At 52.1% G+C, this 17,442-nt stretch overlaps 3 protein-coding genes across 3 annotated transcripts; 1 reads left to right on the top strand and 2 right to left on the bottom strand.

Annotated features, from left to right (window-relative positions):
* Positions 1-2,734: 2,734 nt before the first annotated feature.
* On the top strand, positions 2,735-4,459 carry J4E83_003056 (uncharacterized protein; the record flags this gene model as incomplete). The annotated part of the gene is made up of 1 exon (XM_049329996.1): positions 2,735-4,459. The coding sequence occupies one exon, from the start codon at positions 2,735-2,737 to the stop codon at positions 4,457-4,459; it is 1,725 nt and encodes a 574-aa protein (XP_049190492.1).
* Positions 4,460-5,561: 1,102 nt separating this feature from the next.
* J4E83_003055 (uncharacterized protein) lies at positions 5,562-7,161 on the bottom strand (the record flags this gene model as incomplete). Its single annotated transcript, XM_049329995.1, has 4 exons — positions 5,562-6,068; positions 6,117-6,298; positions 6,344-6,928; positions 6,981-7,161. 4 exons carry the CDS (start codon positions 7,159-7,161, stop codon positions 5,562-5,564), a joined length of 1,455 nt encoding a protein of 484 aa, XP_049190491.1.
* A 913-nt stretch (positions 7,162-8,074) lies between these two features.
* Positions 8,075-9,070, bottom strand: J4E83_003054 (uncharacterized protein; the record flags this gene model as incomplete). Its single annotated transcript, XM_049329994.1, has 1 exon — positions 8,075-9,070. One exon carries the CDS (start codon positions 9,068-9,070, stop codon positions 8,075-8,077), a length of 996 nt encoding a protein of 331 aa, XP_049190490.1.
* Positions 9,071-17,442: the final 8,372 nt, after the last annotated feature.

Raw genomic sequence — 17,442 nt, 5'->3', positions numbered from 1 at the left:
ATGACGCGTGCGCACTTACACAGTGAAAGTGCTAATACGACGGGTTAGGCTTGTAGCATCCTTCCATCTATACGTACGACGTGTCCATCTTTTCGGTCCAGCAATGAAATTGTCTCTCGCACTTTCGATGTTCTTGGAAGAAGCGAGGCACATATTCCGAGTCCATGGGTCCGGCTGTTTCAGGAAAGAGACCACAGCGTCACCCATTGTCATGAGTGGCTGCTCCCGGATGCGAAGAGCAACATGGAAAATCAATATGGCCTTGATGAAATTCAGCGCTGTCACCAAGGATGCGATAGGAACGCTCCACAGAACTCGACACTCTGACTCCTTCCTTTCTCGCAAACAGTACTGTATGGGGCCTCTCATGTAGTGAAATCGAAACGCACTCGGGCTATGTTCGGTCATGCTTGATATGGTCCAGTTCTGTGCTGAATTCCTGATCTCATCTACTACCGCGTCGCAGGACTTTGGGTTTCGTGAACTCGGGTCCGCATCCGGATGGTTCGAACAAATCCACTGGAAAGTATCCTGTGGGACATACTCCCAACCACTCGTGAGCGAGTATGTCCAGAAAACCGCCGAGTTTTCGTTATTTAGGTAGTCATCGTCTGTCCTATAATTATCGATTTGGTTTCCCCACACAATGTCATCAGACTTGGCTACAACAAGTAGATCGCCTCTATGCGTTTGCAATGTTGTTGCATACGCATCGATACAATCAATGTTGTCAAGCCTTTGGAAGCGGTCTTCTTGGATCTTTTGGTGTATCTCCCGGGTGAAAGCAAAGTCGGCACCTTTGATGGGATTCGTACATCCTAGGCATTCTGGGCTGTCGACGAAATTTTGTCTAACGCCGTAAACTTCGTAGCTGTACGCTGCAAGAGACAGATACACGACCGAGTTATAACTGCTTATATTAGTCTAAAATAGGGTTTTGCATCCATCTATTACTTACAAGAGATGTAGAGGTAGTGATGAGAGCGCTAGAGCTGACCAAAGAAGTACGCGCTTCTTGCTAATGCGACGTAGATTTCGAACGCTTAGGACACCTATGTCCATCCACTGTCCTCGAGAATGGGCGACGTCGATCTCCGTTCTGGTTGGAGCGGATAGACACTGCATAACGTAATTCGATGAAGACAACAGTATTGTACTCAACAAGTTGATGATGACATGAAGTACTGCGTTGATCTTGCGCGCACGATCACAGTCCCCTCTGAATAGTTCACCGCTATCAGTATTGGTGGCCCATGCTATAGTGGCGATCAGGTTTGTGAGAAAGACTATGGAGGCTGCGATCGCGCAGTTGAGGGCGCCGAATCTCCAACCTTTGGTGAATGTAATTCTGGACTTGTTCAAAGGTTCGGAGTGCGGCATCTGCATGTGGGTAAGGTGTTGTAGTTCCGATGCTGTGATATCGTCATCTACCGGATGGCGTTTGCGATGCTTGTACTTTGTAGAGAAGAAGCCGAACATGATGTTGAACTCCACGGATTGTATGAGCGTTCTGAAAGATCTCATAGCAGCCATCTATACATATATTTGTACTGGTGTTTGTCCGCCCTGCCAAGACCCACGCCTCGTAAGCAAAATGGGGGCGGCGGAGGATTGTTCATCATTGGTGCTCCCTGGTACCGGTCAGTGTGGTCTCACTCAGCTCATCAGTCCACGTGAAGCCGCCCGGTTTATCGTTACCAGACCTTCTAGTGGTGCCGTCCGCCTAGATCCTGCCACGGCTTTACCGGCTTTAAAAGTTACGCCCAGTCGCAACACAGGTTACGTGTCAGAAGGCGGCTTCGACTCAGATGCACCCCATTTAAGGGAAAACCCGAACACCCTAGAGCCTACATTAGGATAAAAACTTGCAAAGTTAGTAGCCTAACAGCGACGTAGGCTCCTAGGTGTTTAGTTTTTCCCTTGTATAGGGTGGATGCGCTTTTGAAATCAACCAGTCACCTAGTTACACGCTTGCTCTGGGTTTGAAGGTTCTTGCGATGTATCTTCTGTTAAGGCGCAGAGCCCCCAAGCGCTTAGAAAGCTGGGCTGGAAGCTCATCTCATTTAATACGAGATGAATGTTGGCCAATGTGCGCAATCCATTGCGCAGGGAAACATCTTCACTAGGTTACCTGGGTAGCGTTGTTGGTCGAACGGCATGACCTGTCATGTCAATGGTTTGCGACGATCTCGAAGCGCGTCGCTGCTGAGCAGGCGCGACGGGTTGTGCAGATGGCACTAGCTCATGAGGCTCTGTCGGTGTCATTTGTGGTTTGAGGATTCCTTGAGTGAGAAAACAGTTCAGATCGAAGCGAGAGAGATAGTGACTCTTGATAAGACCTCGTGGTTATCGAACGTAGATGCTGTTGGCGTGACTGCTGGCACGGTGCGAAGGTGGGAAGGGGGCAGACTGTTTTGTATTAGCTCCAATGCTCCGACGCGTCCGCTCGCTAGCCCGATGTGGACACCCGGAGCAAAGAGTGAACGCAATAGCTTCCGGCTGGAAACATCGTTGAACACATTGAACTCATAAGATACAGGATATGTGGCAGGTTTTCGAGATGCGCCGCGCTTTCTAGACGGTCGGTCCAACGCGTCATCAATCCCCAGCTACACTTTCCGCATTTCCGGGCAGGCGTAAGCCAAGCCAGCCTACCCCGCCAGCAGCTGAATCGCAAACCTGTGGCTGTTGCTCATACACATCCTTACCTAACTTGCCCCCTCTATACCGTACCATGGCCGAACTAATATCAGGCATCTCGAAGCTCAATCCCTTCGCGAAGAAGGAAGTCGATGATGAGGAGAAGGGCGATTTTGTCGACGCGGGGACTGTGGCGGGCGGCGGTCACGCCGCAAGGCAGTCGCATATTACCAAGGACAAATTACGTGTCAGCGGAGCACTCAAAAGCTTCCTAGTCAAGGAAGGTGTTTTGCAGGAGTCCGAGGCTGGATTGAAAAGTGAAGAGCCGACTACGGCGTTGCGAGAATTGCTCGACAAGAGTCACATCAACGTCCCACCAGAGGCTATCGACAGGAACCATCCACTTCCCGAATACTTCATCAGCTCATCTCATAACACATATCTGATGGCTCATCAACTCTTTGGCGAATCGCATGCTTCTGCGTACGAAATCGCGTTGCATACTGGGTCGCGTTGCGTCGAGATCGACGCCTGGGACAACGACGACAACAAGGAAGAGCCGAAGGTCACGCACGGGTTCACGCTCGTCTCTAACATACCCTTCCGCCAAGTATGCGAGACAATCCGCGATGTCGTTGACAAAGAAGCTGCCAGTGAAAAGAATGCTGCACCTATCATGATCTCCCTAGAGAACCATTGCGACGCGCACGGGCAGCTTCGTCTCGCACAGATCATGCAAGAAGTCCTCGGCCCCCGACTCCTCAGCAAGGCCATCCGCGACAAGGGCACGCGCGAACAAGACGATCCCAGCAAGCATGAGCATGTCACCCTCGCTGAGCTTGGAAACAAAGTGGCGGTCATCGTAGAGTACCATCTGCCGAACGAAGAGGAGAGTAGCAGCAGTGATTCGAGTTCGGACGAAGAGGAACAGAAGCAAGCTCGCCAAGAGTATGATGCGAAAAAGAAGGCTGCTAATGCTGGTACTATCGTCCCTGAACTGGCCGAGCTAGGAGTATATGCTCAATCAGTCAAGCCTGTCAACAACTCTTGGTTCGAAGCGGAGCTTGAGAACGCACCACACCACCAACTCATCAACGTCTCGGAGTCAGGTCTGAAAGCGCATCTTCCCGCCAATAGCGCCAAGATAGCAAGACACAATGCGCATCATTTGATGCGCGTCTACCCCAAAGGAACTCGCATTTCTTCGAAGAATCTTGCGCCGGTACCATTCTGGGGTATTGGCGCCCAGATCTGCGCTCTCAATTGGCAGACCTTTGGCGCAAGCTCCCAAATCAATGAAGCGCTCTTTGCCGGTTCTGGTGGCTACGTACTCAAACCAGCTGCGCTACGTGCTGGTGGCTCGGGCAACCTCAGCACTGGACGCCGGAAGAAACTTCGCTTGCACGTTGCTGGCGCCACAGACGTTCCCCTACCCAATGACCGCGAACATGAAGACATCAAGCCTTACCTGACTTGCACACTCGTTCATCCTAACGACATGAACAATCTGCCACCAAAGCGCAAGACTGCTCCTTACAAGCCCCACAAATTGACTGGTTTTATGCACAAGGACAACTCGCCCGCAAACGATCCTATCTGGAAAGACGTCCTGGAGTGGGAGTATGAGGATAATGAACTGACATTCCTGCGCCTGTTGATCAAGAGTGACGACAGTTTCTCTCGCAACCCCATCTTCGCCGTTGCCGCGGTGAGACTGATGTACGTTACACCTGGGTGGAATTTCATCCGGATGCTGGATCTTGGCGGACACGAGACCACATGCACATTGCTTGTCAGATTCGAGCAACTAGACCTATAGGAGTGGTGGGCTGGGAGTGAGTATGAGAGTGATGAGCCTGGAGACTGCGGGAGAGGCTGGTTGTGTAAAGTCGCCAAAGTGCGCGAGAAGTTGTGCGGTGACGGAGGAAGATTTTGAGCATTCCATTACTATCCTAAACCTCCTACAGCACCGGATTTAATTCTAAAGAAGTGTTTTCGGTTGCATGCTTCTGCCCCTCGGCATCATAGCCCGAGGTTTTCTCCGAGGCTTGCAGATCTCTGCAGAATCCTGCAGATCCTTGCACTCACGACCCTAGACCCTGAAGGTTCGACTCTGCCAGGACAGTACAGTAGTGAGCACAAAGCCGCTCACTAACACCCGTTAATCTCCACTTGTCGAAACATGCCAAAAAACGCCCGAATGCGAACACGGACGCAAGCACCTTGCTCCCGCGCCAAATTGAGAGATACTTCCGTGGCGCGCCCATCCCGCATGTTAGCTTCGTACCTAGCTCGTGATGTCAGCGCCAGAATCTTGACCCCTACCAGCCCACCCACCCCTCACTACACCAACACGTGTTCGCGCCCGTCCCATATCACCAAGCGATACCTACGCTGCATACGTGCAGAACTCCAGGGGCGGCCCGTCGCGATACAGTGGAAGTGATTATACCACCTACATCTGGTGGTGCGTCGCTGTAGGCTCAGTGAATGCAGGGGATAAAGGGGAAACTCTAATGGAGTGTAAACCTTTGTATACACAATCGAGAGTTCCGCGTGGGTGGGTGGACAGTGAGCGAATCGGAACAACGGCCCAAGCGATAGCTTCTTACTAGCGCACCTACATCGTATGCGTGCACTCACGAACAGGTTTCTGCTTCCCATGGCCTGCCTGATCTGCATGATACCACACTTCTATGCGCATGGGGTCCCATAGCGCGGGTGATGGACGGTCCAGCCTGAACGGTGAAAAAGCAAAAGCGCAGGAAAAGCATGCATGCACCGATTGGGTCAACAGTCTTGCTGCTGTGAGCGCTACAAGCGATACCTTCGTTTAAACATTAGAGTGCGCAACGCGACCTATTACAACTTGTACTGCAGTGAAATACTCCGAGAAGGAAAAGATGTGCTGGACCAAATACTCAGACCTTTTCTCCGCTACTGGATCCGTCCTTTTCGGTTTCCGCAACATACCCCTCTTTCGCTTCTCGATCTCGAATAACGACTTCGTGGCCTGAAGTGATGCCTTCTTGCTCCAGGATATGGTTTGGTACTACCGCGCCCTCCTCGGCACGATTGTAATTGGTGTCTGTCATGTGATAGAATCCCAGGTAGTAGAAACTCGCGATACCCATCAAGTAAAATAGCAAGATGCCGCCTGCCTCGGCGATGAACGGGATTTTGATGCTGTCGAGGCCGAAGCAGATTGCTTCTCCTGCGCCGAGCACGCCGCGAAAGACGCCGACATAATGTGTGAGCTTCTGGGGGGAGTTCGTGAGGGCACCAATCCAGTAGTAGACTATGTTGTGCCACAACTGTGAGAAGACCCAGTTTAGCATAAAAAGGAAAAACACCCAACCGAATTTGAGCTCGTCCCAGTCTGTAGGGTTGGTGGGCGGATTGTTGCGATCATAGTTACGGGTGCGAATCTAGATAATGTTAGCACGCAATGGTGGGTGATCGACTTCGAGGCATACCATTTCCCAAACCCACGCAATTACTAGAGGTATACACACGCCAGTCAGACCGATGAGTCCGCGCTTGCGACGACCCCACCCAGGGTAGTCAAGAACATACTGCAAGATCCATCCTGCTGGTATTTGCATAACGACAGCAATGAACGAAAGCAGTGAACGGGTGCGGAGGTTGTTATTGAAGGCTATGAACGTGTGAGCGTTATATTGACGAGTGCTCGAAGACATACCATTGACCGATCCACTGTATACCAAGAATCCCTCAGCTGGCAAGAACGCGGGTAACATCATGAGAAGGACAGGGTCGGTGAAGACCCGCAGGTTGGATCTCAACTCCTCCCAAGCTCCTCTTGGTCGATCAACAGCAACGACAGAGCCATCATCTCTGGTGAGCTTGTGTGGCCGAAGCAAAGCCAGACATAGCAGACCGCCGATGACCATAATCGTGATGAAGGCGATATACACTGATCGCGGTACGCCAGCAACAGTGTCCGATTTTCTGTTGATGATGACCGGAATGATGCCACTAATGACGGACCCGAGCGCTTGCATGTTCATCAAGATGGTCGCATAAGACCCCTTTTCTCTTTCTTCCGGATATCCTGTCGCAACATAGCCCGCAGTGATAAAGACCATACCTGCGCCAATGCCGATGATAGGGCCAGCGGCATAAGGGTAGCCCGTCTTACCCGTCTCATCGTAATACCAGAGAGACCCAACGTACACAGCGTAGGTCTGGACACCAATGCACATTGTCAGACCGGGCCCGAGCTTATTCAGGATTGAGCCGCCAAAAGAGGACGAGAAGAACCAAACTGCGGTATGATCAGTATGCGTCGTCCTCTTAGATTGTGAATGATCGTGTACCTGCACATAATGTCGCATTTACAACCTGAACTACTTGCGCTGAGTCCGGCTTCCCACCACCAGCTCCAAGAAGGTTGAGCGCAACGTAGATGCCCGCTGAAGAGCCAACACCGAGACCAGCAATCAGCATCTGCACCCACGGTCCATGGTAACGAAACTGGGGGAGGGCCAGGAACCCCATGACGTCGCACGTCAGCTCTTCCGGAAAGAACAACGCAATGCAAAGGCAAGATGGAAGAAGGATGGATAACTTCAAGTGCGGAGGTGAACGTTACACTAACAAACAGACGGGCCGAGGAGGCGTGCGAAGGGTTTAAACTTTAAGCCATCCATGACTGCGCCTCGATGAGAACCATAAGAATCAAGAGTGGGCGCAAAGCGCTAACCCACAGCACAAACTCACACCCTCAGTACGAGGCGACCAAGGGCTGGATGCAGCGTCCACCGATAGATAGTACCACGTCAGAAACCGCCAGGGTCCTGACGCATGGTGCTCAAGGCCCCATGCATTCATCTGGCTTCTTTTGGCATTAATCTTCGTTAGCATCCAAGTGGCTTTGAAAGCTAATGCGCAGTGTGCTTACCGACGAACCAAAACTCCGTGATAGCGGCTGGCCAGATGCTAGCGTCAGGTTCCCGTACTGGGCTAGCTGACTCGCTAGGGGCGGCCCTCAACCCGTGAAGAGAGCTGGTGGCCTAGGCCAAGGAAAAAGAAATTGGAGAGCGTTGGAGTGCATTGGAGGTGCATTGGAGAACTCAAGTCCCGTGCTGAGCGCTGCACCTCGCGGGAAAAGGAAGTGGGGATGCTGCGTGAAGATAGGGCTCAGGTGGAGAACAGCATGCACATGCATGAGCAGATTTGTGACAGAATGTGCAAGCTTTCGGAAAATTGAGTTGTGGTGCGTTTGACGTTGCATAAAGTTGCTGAAACTGGGTTCATTAACGCTCCGAGAGCTGCTCCACCGTGGAGTGCGCTACGCAGCCGCCGGCAGCAAAACTACGACACCGAGCGTACGGATCCGATTGTCACGAAGGCACTCGTGTCCAGTGCGATGGAATCCCACAGACGGGCCGGCCCTCTGGCTGCCGTTGAATTAATCCCAGACCTGCCGACAACTCACGTTAATGCGCTTGGTTCCCATATAGCCCTTCCACTTCTTGTAAGTCTTCTCTTCGGCAGCTGTAGAACCAGGTGTGCCAGCTGGCCAGTTTGCAAGGTAATCTGGGCATGTGCTTGGTATCGAACGCGCCATCGCATGCCAAGCCCATCGAGCGTTGCCAGTGAGATGCACAACGTCGCCACTGTGGACTCGAATCGCAACGCTTCGTGGGGCGTTCTCACCTTCCCCGTCATCTTCTCCTCGAGCCATGATGAAGATGCCATCGCATCCGACGCTGAAGCTCGCTAGCGCACGTTGACACTGCTCGCTGACGTCGCGATGCACAGGCATAAAATCCTTGGCCGAGTACATCAAAACCACGCCAGATTCAGGCCGAATATGTGGGAAAAGGCCTGTCACAAGCGTTGTCAAATCTTCCGGAAACGGCGTCGCATGCTTCGCGTAACTACGCGTTGGCCAATCGTATTGTTCGCCGAGGGTCAGCCAACGAAGCTTGGTGTACAAGAATTGCTCGTTGTTCAGAGGTTTCAACTTGTCTGGAAGCTTTGGAGTCAGGCAGTCATCCGGATCTGACCGTTGGCGAAGGAAGAAGGAACTATCAAAACGCAGTCCATCTGACGTTGGTTTCGGGGGGTATGGTATATCATAGTCCGCCTGGAGGTTGATCTTATGGCCTGGATCTGCTAGGTCTCTGTGCATCAGACATGACGTGAAAAGAACTTGCGTCTCAGGTGGGAGGAGCCCAGAGATGACTTGAAGGCCAGGGAAGTCGCGATGCTCGAAGATCTGTGCGTCTTGTGCAGGTACAGAGAGTGGTTTGCCCCTTGCATACGCCTGGCAAGCAGCGTCAATTTGAGCGGCTGGGATGATGCCTGCTGGTCGCCAGATATCTTTGCGCTCTTCACTGAACTCATCGCGTTTACTAAGATCGAATATGTTTGGATCGGTATCAAGGTCGGCTTTGCGCATACTTTGATATCGCCAATGCTCTTTCTGAATAAATTGTGGCGGGGTAGCATGGGTGTCATGATGCACCGAGCCCTTCTGCCATGATCGTCAGCCAGACCCGTTCAATTAGAAAGGGTGACATACGAACACGCTCATTGGCATCCGTAGACAGATCCATAGCCGCGGCAGGATGGTAGAGGTATGGCCGGGCGAGGGGGCGTATCGGCACCTGGATCAATTGAGGCTTCCTTAATGGGAAATACAGCCGTTCCAGAAGTCGCATCAATTGCGATCGATCGCAGAGAGTTCGCAGAGATAGGGTTAATACGCGTGCTGCACGAGTAGCATCACGAGCGGCCAGACAGCCAGACCCAAGAAAAGATCGAGTGAAAGTCGGCCCGTGCGGCGGCTTATCGATAAGCTGACTAGCGTCTTCCGCAATTGTCCGTCCACGCCGGCGGGTAAAGAATTCAAAACATGCCACAAAGCACATTCAAGAAGGCGCTCTATGTTTGTCGCCATGGTCTGCTAACTAATCAGTAAAGTTTCTCTTCGATCTATCGAGGAGATTAGGATGCTCTCACTCGCCACTTTCGACCCACACAGCGAAGTGCGACTCACAATTCACAATATGGCATCATGGCCGACTGCGGGAAGTCAGCCTCGAGGTCTTTGAGAATACATCTTCGTGCGGAAGGTGGATTTATACGAGGATGTATGCATCTTCAATTCAGACGCCTAGTCACCAGCGCGCTTAAAACCCTCGTAAAACCTAACTCTCCTTTGATGGAGACGAATGCAACATGACTAGTGACATGATTGTGGAGGTATTTGGCAGACCTTATGAAAGAAGTACCTCTGAACATTTCCTTTGTATGGACATGTAACGCACCAGCTTCTTGCGACTGCCAGGGCCTTCTTCCTCAATCCGATGCGACAAACACATGTTCTGGGTAGCTACGCAAATAACGTGGCGACAAAAGGCCCGTGTAGCCAGTGCTACCGTGCCCATATCGTAATCCACGTCTGATACCCGTCAAAGTATCCATTTCCAGAAAATATGCCAAAGACCGCGATGGGGCCCCTCGAGCAACGCATCTTTAACCTCCTTTGGCCACACCGACCTCCCACCAAAAATGATGCGGATATGAACCGACAGATCGAGGTAGTCGCTAGTAAGCACCGAACCCCAACTATGGTCATCACTCTGACAGTTACTCAACAGATAACCTCGCATTTATCATTCGCTGGATCCTCACTCCTATCGGTCATGAAGTAGATTTTGTGGTATCGATTCCGGTTGCGCTGGAGACTGTGCTGGCCGTCTATATACATGCGTGCGGAAGAACCGAACGCATTCTTAGTGTATCAGCGGACGCGGCCGAGTGTATCATTGAGGAGTTGGAGGAAGCCATTAGCAACTTTATGGCTAGAAATGGCTTGTAGTCGTGCCGATGGGTAGCTAGCGTTCGACGTGTGTTATGGTAGCGCGTGAGGCTCGTGGACTACGGAGCTGAGATGCGAGACATCAGCATGACTTCGGGGGCTGTGGCAAAACTGGTCTAGGTATACATGAGCGTTAGCAGATGGCGCATAAATGCTCTGAGATTGTAGATGGGCGTGGCAGGTGTGCTAGGGACAGGTAGCCGCGACGAAGTCGAACTGCATAGGTACTTGTGAGGCGCTTCATATCTTGTAACAGATACCTCGTTCTTTATGGACTGGATCGCGAGCCCTCAACGCGAAGCGCAGTCGTCATTGCGGGATGACGGCTTTTCCGCGAGAACGATTGTACGAGTAGTTGGGATGGGCGCGGCGGTGTAGGTGCCAGTCTTCGTTCAGTGTCGACAACGATCTTGATATCGATCCGCAAAAGGTACCGGTGTTGACCCTTCGCATTCTGGTAGGCATCACAGTGATGCAGTGTGTTAAATGAGAAGTAGGCTCCAATGCAATATGATCGGACAAGGCTGGAGCGCGTAGCAAAAACAGCCCAACGCGGCACAGCCTCGCGTATGGGGGCCACAATACCATTGCGACCAACAAAATAACGGCGCTAGGCAGCCACGCGTGGGCAGTGTGACACACAAAAATCTAGATGCATTCTTCTCTACCGACATACCGCAAGCTACCCAAGTAGCAAGTAACGTAAAGCACGGCTTTTAGTCCCTAATACCACGTCGCTCTACCCTCAACCAAACCTCCGGTGTCATGTCGCCCATCCACATGGTTCGTATACATAAAGGGTGCTTAGCAAAGCTCTACACTACCTCATTCCGTTCAGCCGCTTCTCAGACGCCGACACGCCATTTGTCGTTGCCTTCCGTGGCTCCGCCTCGTCCTCGTAAACCTCGATCGCTACGACGCATGTACACAGCGCCGTTGACAACTCACTGGCACCTCCAACCCGTATGTTCTCGGCAGATTCGGCCGCGTATGGGTCTGCGAGAAGCCGGACAATCTGTGGGTGACCGGCGGAGGGAGAGCATGCTTGACTCAAGTTGTGGTGGCGCGTACAAGCTGATTGGGATACATGAAGACGGACTATGAGAGGTCAATAACTTCTGGATTGAATCGATGGTAGGTCAGTGTTACCTCCATTCGTGGCAGTGTTGGTGTCCCGCTGTTCTTCTTTGGTGGTCCACATCCCAACACAGATCAGGTCACTACTATGAGCCCTGACAGTAGTACCAGTAGATCTGTTACCGTTTGCTTGAGCAGTGCCGTGCTGATGAAGTGACGATGAAGGAGGTTCTTGACCATCTCGCTGGGAAGAGCCAAGGGTAGCCACGGCCGAAGTCACCACCACTGGTGCTGAGGAAGCCATCGTGTTCAATCAAGCAGAAGTGTAGTTGTAGAAAGATTGTCTAATTCATCCCAACAGGCGCGCAAAAGGTGCTACTTATACTTTGGCTGCCATGCCATTTGCTAGGATGTAGTGAGCCAGTCTCCGCGTGTGAGACAAGTGCTAGTTGCGCAGCGCCTCAAGCAGAACTTTGACAGACAGCACATAGCCAGGATGACTCGAATCATTCACTTCATCTCTCATTCGCAATGCCGCTTAGCCGTATCTAGAAGGTTTTCTTACTTGCCTCGTTTGCGCGGAAGCGGGAAGATAGCCACTGCATGCTCTTGTACCCATGGGGCAAGAGTAGAAGGACCCCTAACCCGGGGTGGGAGCGTGGCTGTGGATACTGAGATCCCACTAGCTGTTCGGATTGGAAGACCCCCTGATCATGGCAGTTACAGCCAGCTTCCGCGGTCAAACCAGACGCGAGATCCGTGGGGCTAAAAACGGGCTCAGGGCACGTTCTCCCACTGGACGGTACGATCTGGCCGCGGATGTAGTGCCGACTAGGCAGTGAGACCATTTGTATACAGCCTGGTGGTGCATAGAGCAGGGATCGGCGTACCGAGGATCACAAGCAGAAGAGGCGGTCGAGGTCGCCGGTCTGCTCACATCGGCCTTGTCGGGAGTTCACGAAATACGGCCCGGGTAACCCGCTTCGACACAAGAAGTGGCACCGGACCAGAGTTACACAGCTTTCCCGACCCGAAGTCGCTGCTTATTACTTGCTGGCCATCCGACCTCCTGAACTTTGGATGATGAGTGGCGGTTTTTTTTTTTCGATCACTAGAACTCTTTTGACTGTCTTTCGGAGGTGGGTTCATGCCACTTCCTCTAGAAACGAGGGTTCGGTGTTACGTTGCATGAGGGGGTTGAGGGTTTGTCCCAGGCACGCTTGTGCCTTAGGATCCGACCCTAGGTGGTATAGATAAGGGACCTGATAAGCGAGTGACGAGAACAACAGCTCGAAGAAGCCGCTTCCCCGAGATATCTACACCATTCAGTAGTAAGCACCATCAGGGAGAGAAGCCGATGCGAAGACAATGCAAGGGTGCCATCAAGTCTGTAAGCCCTGTTCAGCCTTGACGGTCCAAACAGGAAGGAAGGGATGCAAACCCGCTTCCCCGACAATTTCGAAGTGCGCAACAGCGTCATCCCACACTTTCGTCATCCCGTAATGTTACCCAGATGCATCACTGCCCTGGTGCCGTGACACGCACAGCCCTGCCGATTCCGCGCGAGGCAGTGTGTCCACATCAGCCTAATTCTCGGTCGCATTGCCTACCGATCAGCTTCCCAAATCTCTCGACCCGCTGCAAAGCGTCAAAATGGTATGAGTGTAGGAAGATTTATTCACAGCAAAATTCATACACAAGCGCAGCGGGGAAACAGGGGACGGCAAGTCCTTTGGCGGCCGAACGCTCGTCGCTCGTCGCACAAGCTATCATAAAGGCTGTTGCAATTATCTCCTTCGAATTCCTAGCTCAGTAAAACGCAAGATTGAAGTTGCGCACACTCAGGATGAAGTTGAGAGTATTGCGCATCACCAGTCCGCACGCCAACGGTTTGGTAGACCAAAACTCTCAAGCAGGTGACTGCAAGGTTGAGGCTGGCTGAATGTCCTTCCACCGAAAGTTGTTGGAAGCTTCTAGAAGGCTGTCGGTTGTGGAAGCGGCAAGGCGTTACTTCTTCAGGCCCACGCGACGACCCCAGGCGCAGTGCTGGGGTGAGATCGACGACAAGATCATCGGCGAAAAGCGCTTTCCTCTACACAGCTGAAGATCCAAAGGCTCTTATGTGCATGATCCGTGCTGCTGCTATGAAATGGGTGCCATGGTCGGTAATCGAAAGTCTAACAGTCGCAACTGTAAGCGCTTCCCCTGCATCTGCCTGCATGAAGTGTGGCAGGCAATTTATCTGGTTGGATGTGAAGAAGCCGGAAGCGCAAAGCCCAAATCTCTCTCGCGTCCGTCCAACCCCCCGTTTGCAGTTCAGTTTCCCTAGAATGAATGTGCATATTCGATCATGGGTGACAATGCATTGTGTGGCTGTGGCATATCCGCAGCGCAGCAAACTCGCCACTGATTCTGCATTACCGTGCGACAGATGACTCAAGCCGCACATTACTGCGCAGCTGCGCATGAATCCCCGGAAGATCGAGGCGTCTGGTATGCAGTTCTATTCTGCCGCGTTTCTTCAAGACCGTGGTGCTTCAGCTCTGCTAGTAAGGCTCCGCGGAGAGTGTCTGAGCTAAGTTTACGGTGTTTTTTACGCTGGCAGCAGCGTAGGAGGAATAGTACCTCGAATCCGAAGAGGCTTGGTGTGTTTCGAATCTTATTGAAATCTCAACTGGCAGACAGGGATATGGCCATTGCTGTGTGATTTGCTGGCCGAATGCAGCAACGGAGCGAGGTTTCTCAACTGGCGCGCGTTTTCTTTACACACCGCTATGTCAAGCCAAGGATCTAAGAGTCGTTGAACAGCCTTCTGCGTGTTGGCTAGGCCTGTGCAGTCGACGCTAGATCACCGGGCTGACCATAACCGGACATTTCGTGGAATCTGTCTGCCACGTGCTGTACGATGTAAGACGGAGCTGAAGGTGAGATTGAAGATTTGACATTGTAATGCGGAGATACAATATCTTCCCCTATGACCAGTATCGCGTTGCGGTTGCGATACTCTCCATGAACTATGGTGTTCTTGTCCCGACCTTCAATATAACGAGCTGCTCGTAGTTAGTGCAAACCTCATGGTGTATGCGTGTTAGTCTGCATCTCGAACCGAAGATCTATGTTCATCAAACTGGCGACGTGGGGGTATCCAAATTGGATCGTCAAGGCGTCCATGGCTGAAAGCGCACACAGTCCACGGAGATTTGGTAAGTGCCGTACCTGGACGCGCTTGCCATTGGGCTCGGGCTACTTCCGCTCCGTCCGTACAAGAGCTGTTAGGCTACAGTTAGCAGAGTGGAGACTACGCCTGTCGTTCGACCAGCCTGGCGGCAATGGCGCAGTCTGTGGGTAGTAAGCTCGTCTGTGCTGATTGTGGTGGCGGCGTCATTGATGTGCAGCAAGGAACCCATGTATGCTAGCGAAATCAAGGCATCGCTTAGCATGGGAGGTGACGATTGGTGATATATCTCCCAAGTAGGATGTAGTCGGGCGGGAAAAGTGTAGTAATACATTGTAAAGTACAAAATTCGGTAACAGCTGCTGCACCGGTTGAAGAAAGAAAAAGTTGTCCCAATAAGAAAACGACGCATCTGCAGTGAATTCAGGGAGAAGGCTTTCCCGGAAGTCAAGGATGCGAGGTTCACCAAGCTGATGACAGGATGCTTTCCCAGTTGTCAATCCGCTTGCGCTTTGCTTATCGTTCCCCGGAAGTGTTTGTGGTAGCGGCGATCTTTGAAGCTCGAACGATCGTCTCGATTTCGCGAGCCATGTTGTCTCCTCTAATGCCCATAGCAGATGCACACGTGCAACCACAACTCGCTGAAGTGCCAGTAGACCAGTCTTTCGTCAAGCATGACGGTGGGACGTATTGGAGCATCTGGCGAGAGAATGTCGCTGAATGCAAGCCAAGTTGCTGAGGACGGGGACCAAGCACAGCCGCATGATACGTGCATGGCGCATCTGAGGGCAACCTCCGTATTCCGTTCGTGGCCGGACAGGACAGACCTTGGTCGTAGAACTCGAGAGAAAAGGCATCGTTTCGGTCGTTGCTGCCCATCTTGACAAAAGACGAGTGTTGCAGTGAGCGTGTTGGGGTAGAGTACTGGATGTGATGCTTTGAGCTAGTGTCTCCAGCAAGGAGGAGAATAATCTTGAACGCACCAGAAGTCTCGACAGACAATACTTCCAGGGACGATTTGGCTGTGGCGCACGACAGAGATCTCGAATTGTTGGTGTTGGTGTCGAGATCATAGTGGCACTGGGCCTGTTTATATTCATACCCTCCTTATGTATTCCAAGCGGCGCACCGACCTCGCAAAACACTGATATCTAGCTTCTCCCTCTGCTGACACCCGGTCAGGGCCAGGTGCAGCAACATGAAGCATGGGACTTCACTAGTCGTCGCGGTTTGGGCAAGAGCAGCGAAGGGCCGGGGTAAGGTACAAGGATGTGACAGCAATTGAGTGGCGTTCTTATTCTCCATAGCGATGTCCACGAAGGAGCTCGCATCGCTCTGTTTTGCACTTCTTCGACATGGCGTCGGCATGCTGTGAAGAAAAGTCTCAAGCCTCTACACTTGTAATGAAGATCACTGCGCATCTTGCTGCCTGTACGAAGATGTCAGTGTAAAGCTCAAATCCAACCTCTCTCATACCGATCGATAATACAGAAGTCTCCGACTTACCCGAGAATCTCTGGTTTCATGATGCGCAGATCCAGTGAAAGAGGAATACAGGGACAGGGACAAGGGTTGTAGGGCTAGCATACACACTGAGGACAAGCATCGGCTGACGCAGGTACTATACGTACGAAAGCGGGCACGCGCATCGCGTATCTTGCCAACGTCAAGCTGCGAGGCCCTGGTCGCCTTCATGATGCTGGTATGCTAGGATGGGGCGTGCCAAAACACAGCCATCCCGTCACTATGACCTGAGAGCGTGGGGAACATAAAAGGGTAGTGGATGCAGCCTGCATGCGCTTAGCACGCATGTAAGACATGCAAAAGAGTACAATGATCTGCGACACCAGACCACGCCTGCACGCTCAGCAATATGCCCAGAGCTGCGTCGAGACAGCATCCGGTTTCTTTGGCAACATCTCGGCATGGCTCGGCCTCAGACTTGCGTTTGCGTTGAACAAAGCTGCCGTCAATCTTAGCGATACCCCTGGGAGGCTGACTGTAGGCCGGACCATAGACCCGATGGCGGAATCGTAAAACGCATGGTGATCTGGTTTAGTGGCCTGAGACCATACGAGTGTTCGCGCGTTATTACCCCGGGTAGCGGTCAAGTGAGAGGCGCAAGAAAGGCTAATGCAGGTACCAATCTTCCACACATCCTTGTACCTGGAGCAGACAGAGCGAACTCGAGGGTCGGTCTGGGTGTGGGCCGGGTGGAGCAAGCTCGCCTGGATACCTGGTTTACGATGGCTCCTCTAGTTTCGTATTGAAAATACGCGATTACAGTTGGTTTCTCGACAAAGAATGTACAATCATACACATGTTAAGCTCATTCGAGGCCGGTGTTACTCAATGGAGAATGTTCTCAAAGCTTCAGCGTAGGTGGCCATGGCAATCCTCAAGGTTCCAAGATTCTCAGAAGGACCAAGCAGGCTGGAGGAGCGAAACGGACAGGATCGTCCCCAAAGTTCCACGTGCAGGTGTGGTGGAATTCAACGCTAGGAAAGCAGGCAGACATCGGCGCCACCGCGTGAAATTTCTGAGTGAGCATCTGATCCTGACGCCCATTCGCGACAGGAGTGAAATCGTTCCTGCACCCAAATCTTACCATGAGGGTTGTAATCGACGCCCCAATTTGCCCGAGCGCTAGTGGTGTATACCAAGTACGCTTGCAATCTCCTGAGACGAACTATCG

Source organism: Alternaria metachromatica (genome assembly GCF_023757995.1).
Source record: "Alternaria metachromatica strain BMP 0045 chromosome Unknown scaffold_5, whole genome shotgun sequence".
NCBI lineage: Eukaryota > Fungi > Ascomycota > Dothideomycetes > Pleosporales > Pleosporaceae > Alternaria > Alternaria metachromatica.
Note: the sequence above shows the minus strand (reverse complement) of the source record. Positions and strands in the feature narration are given on the sequence as shown.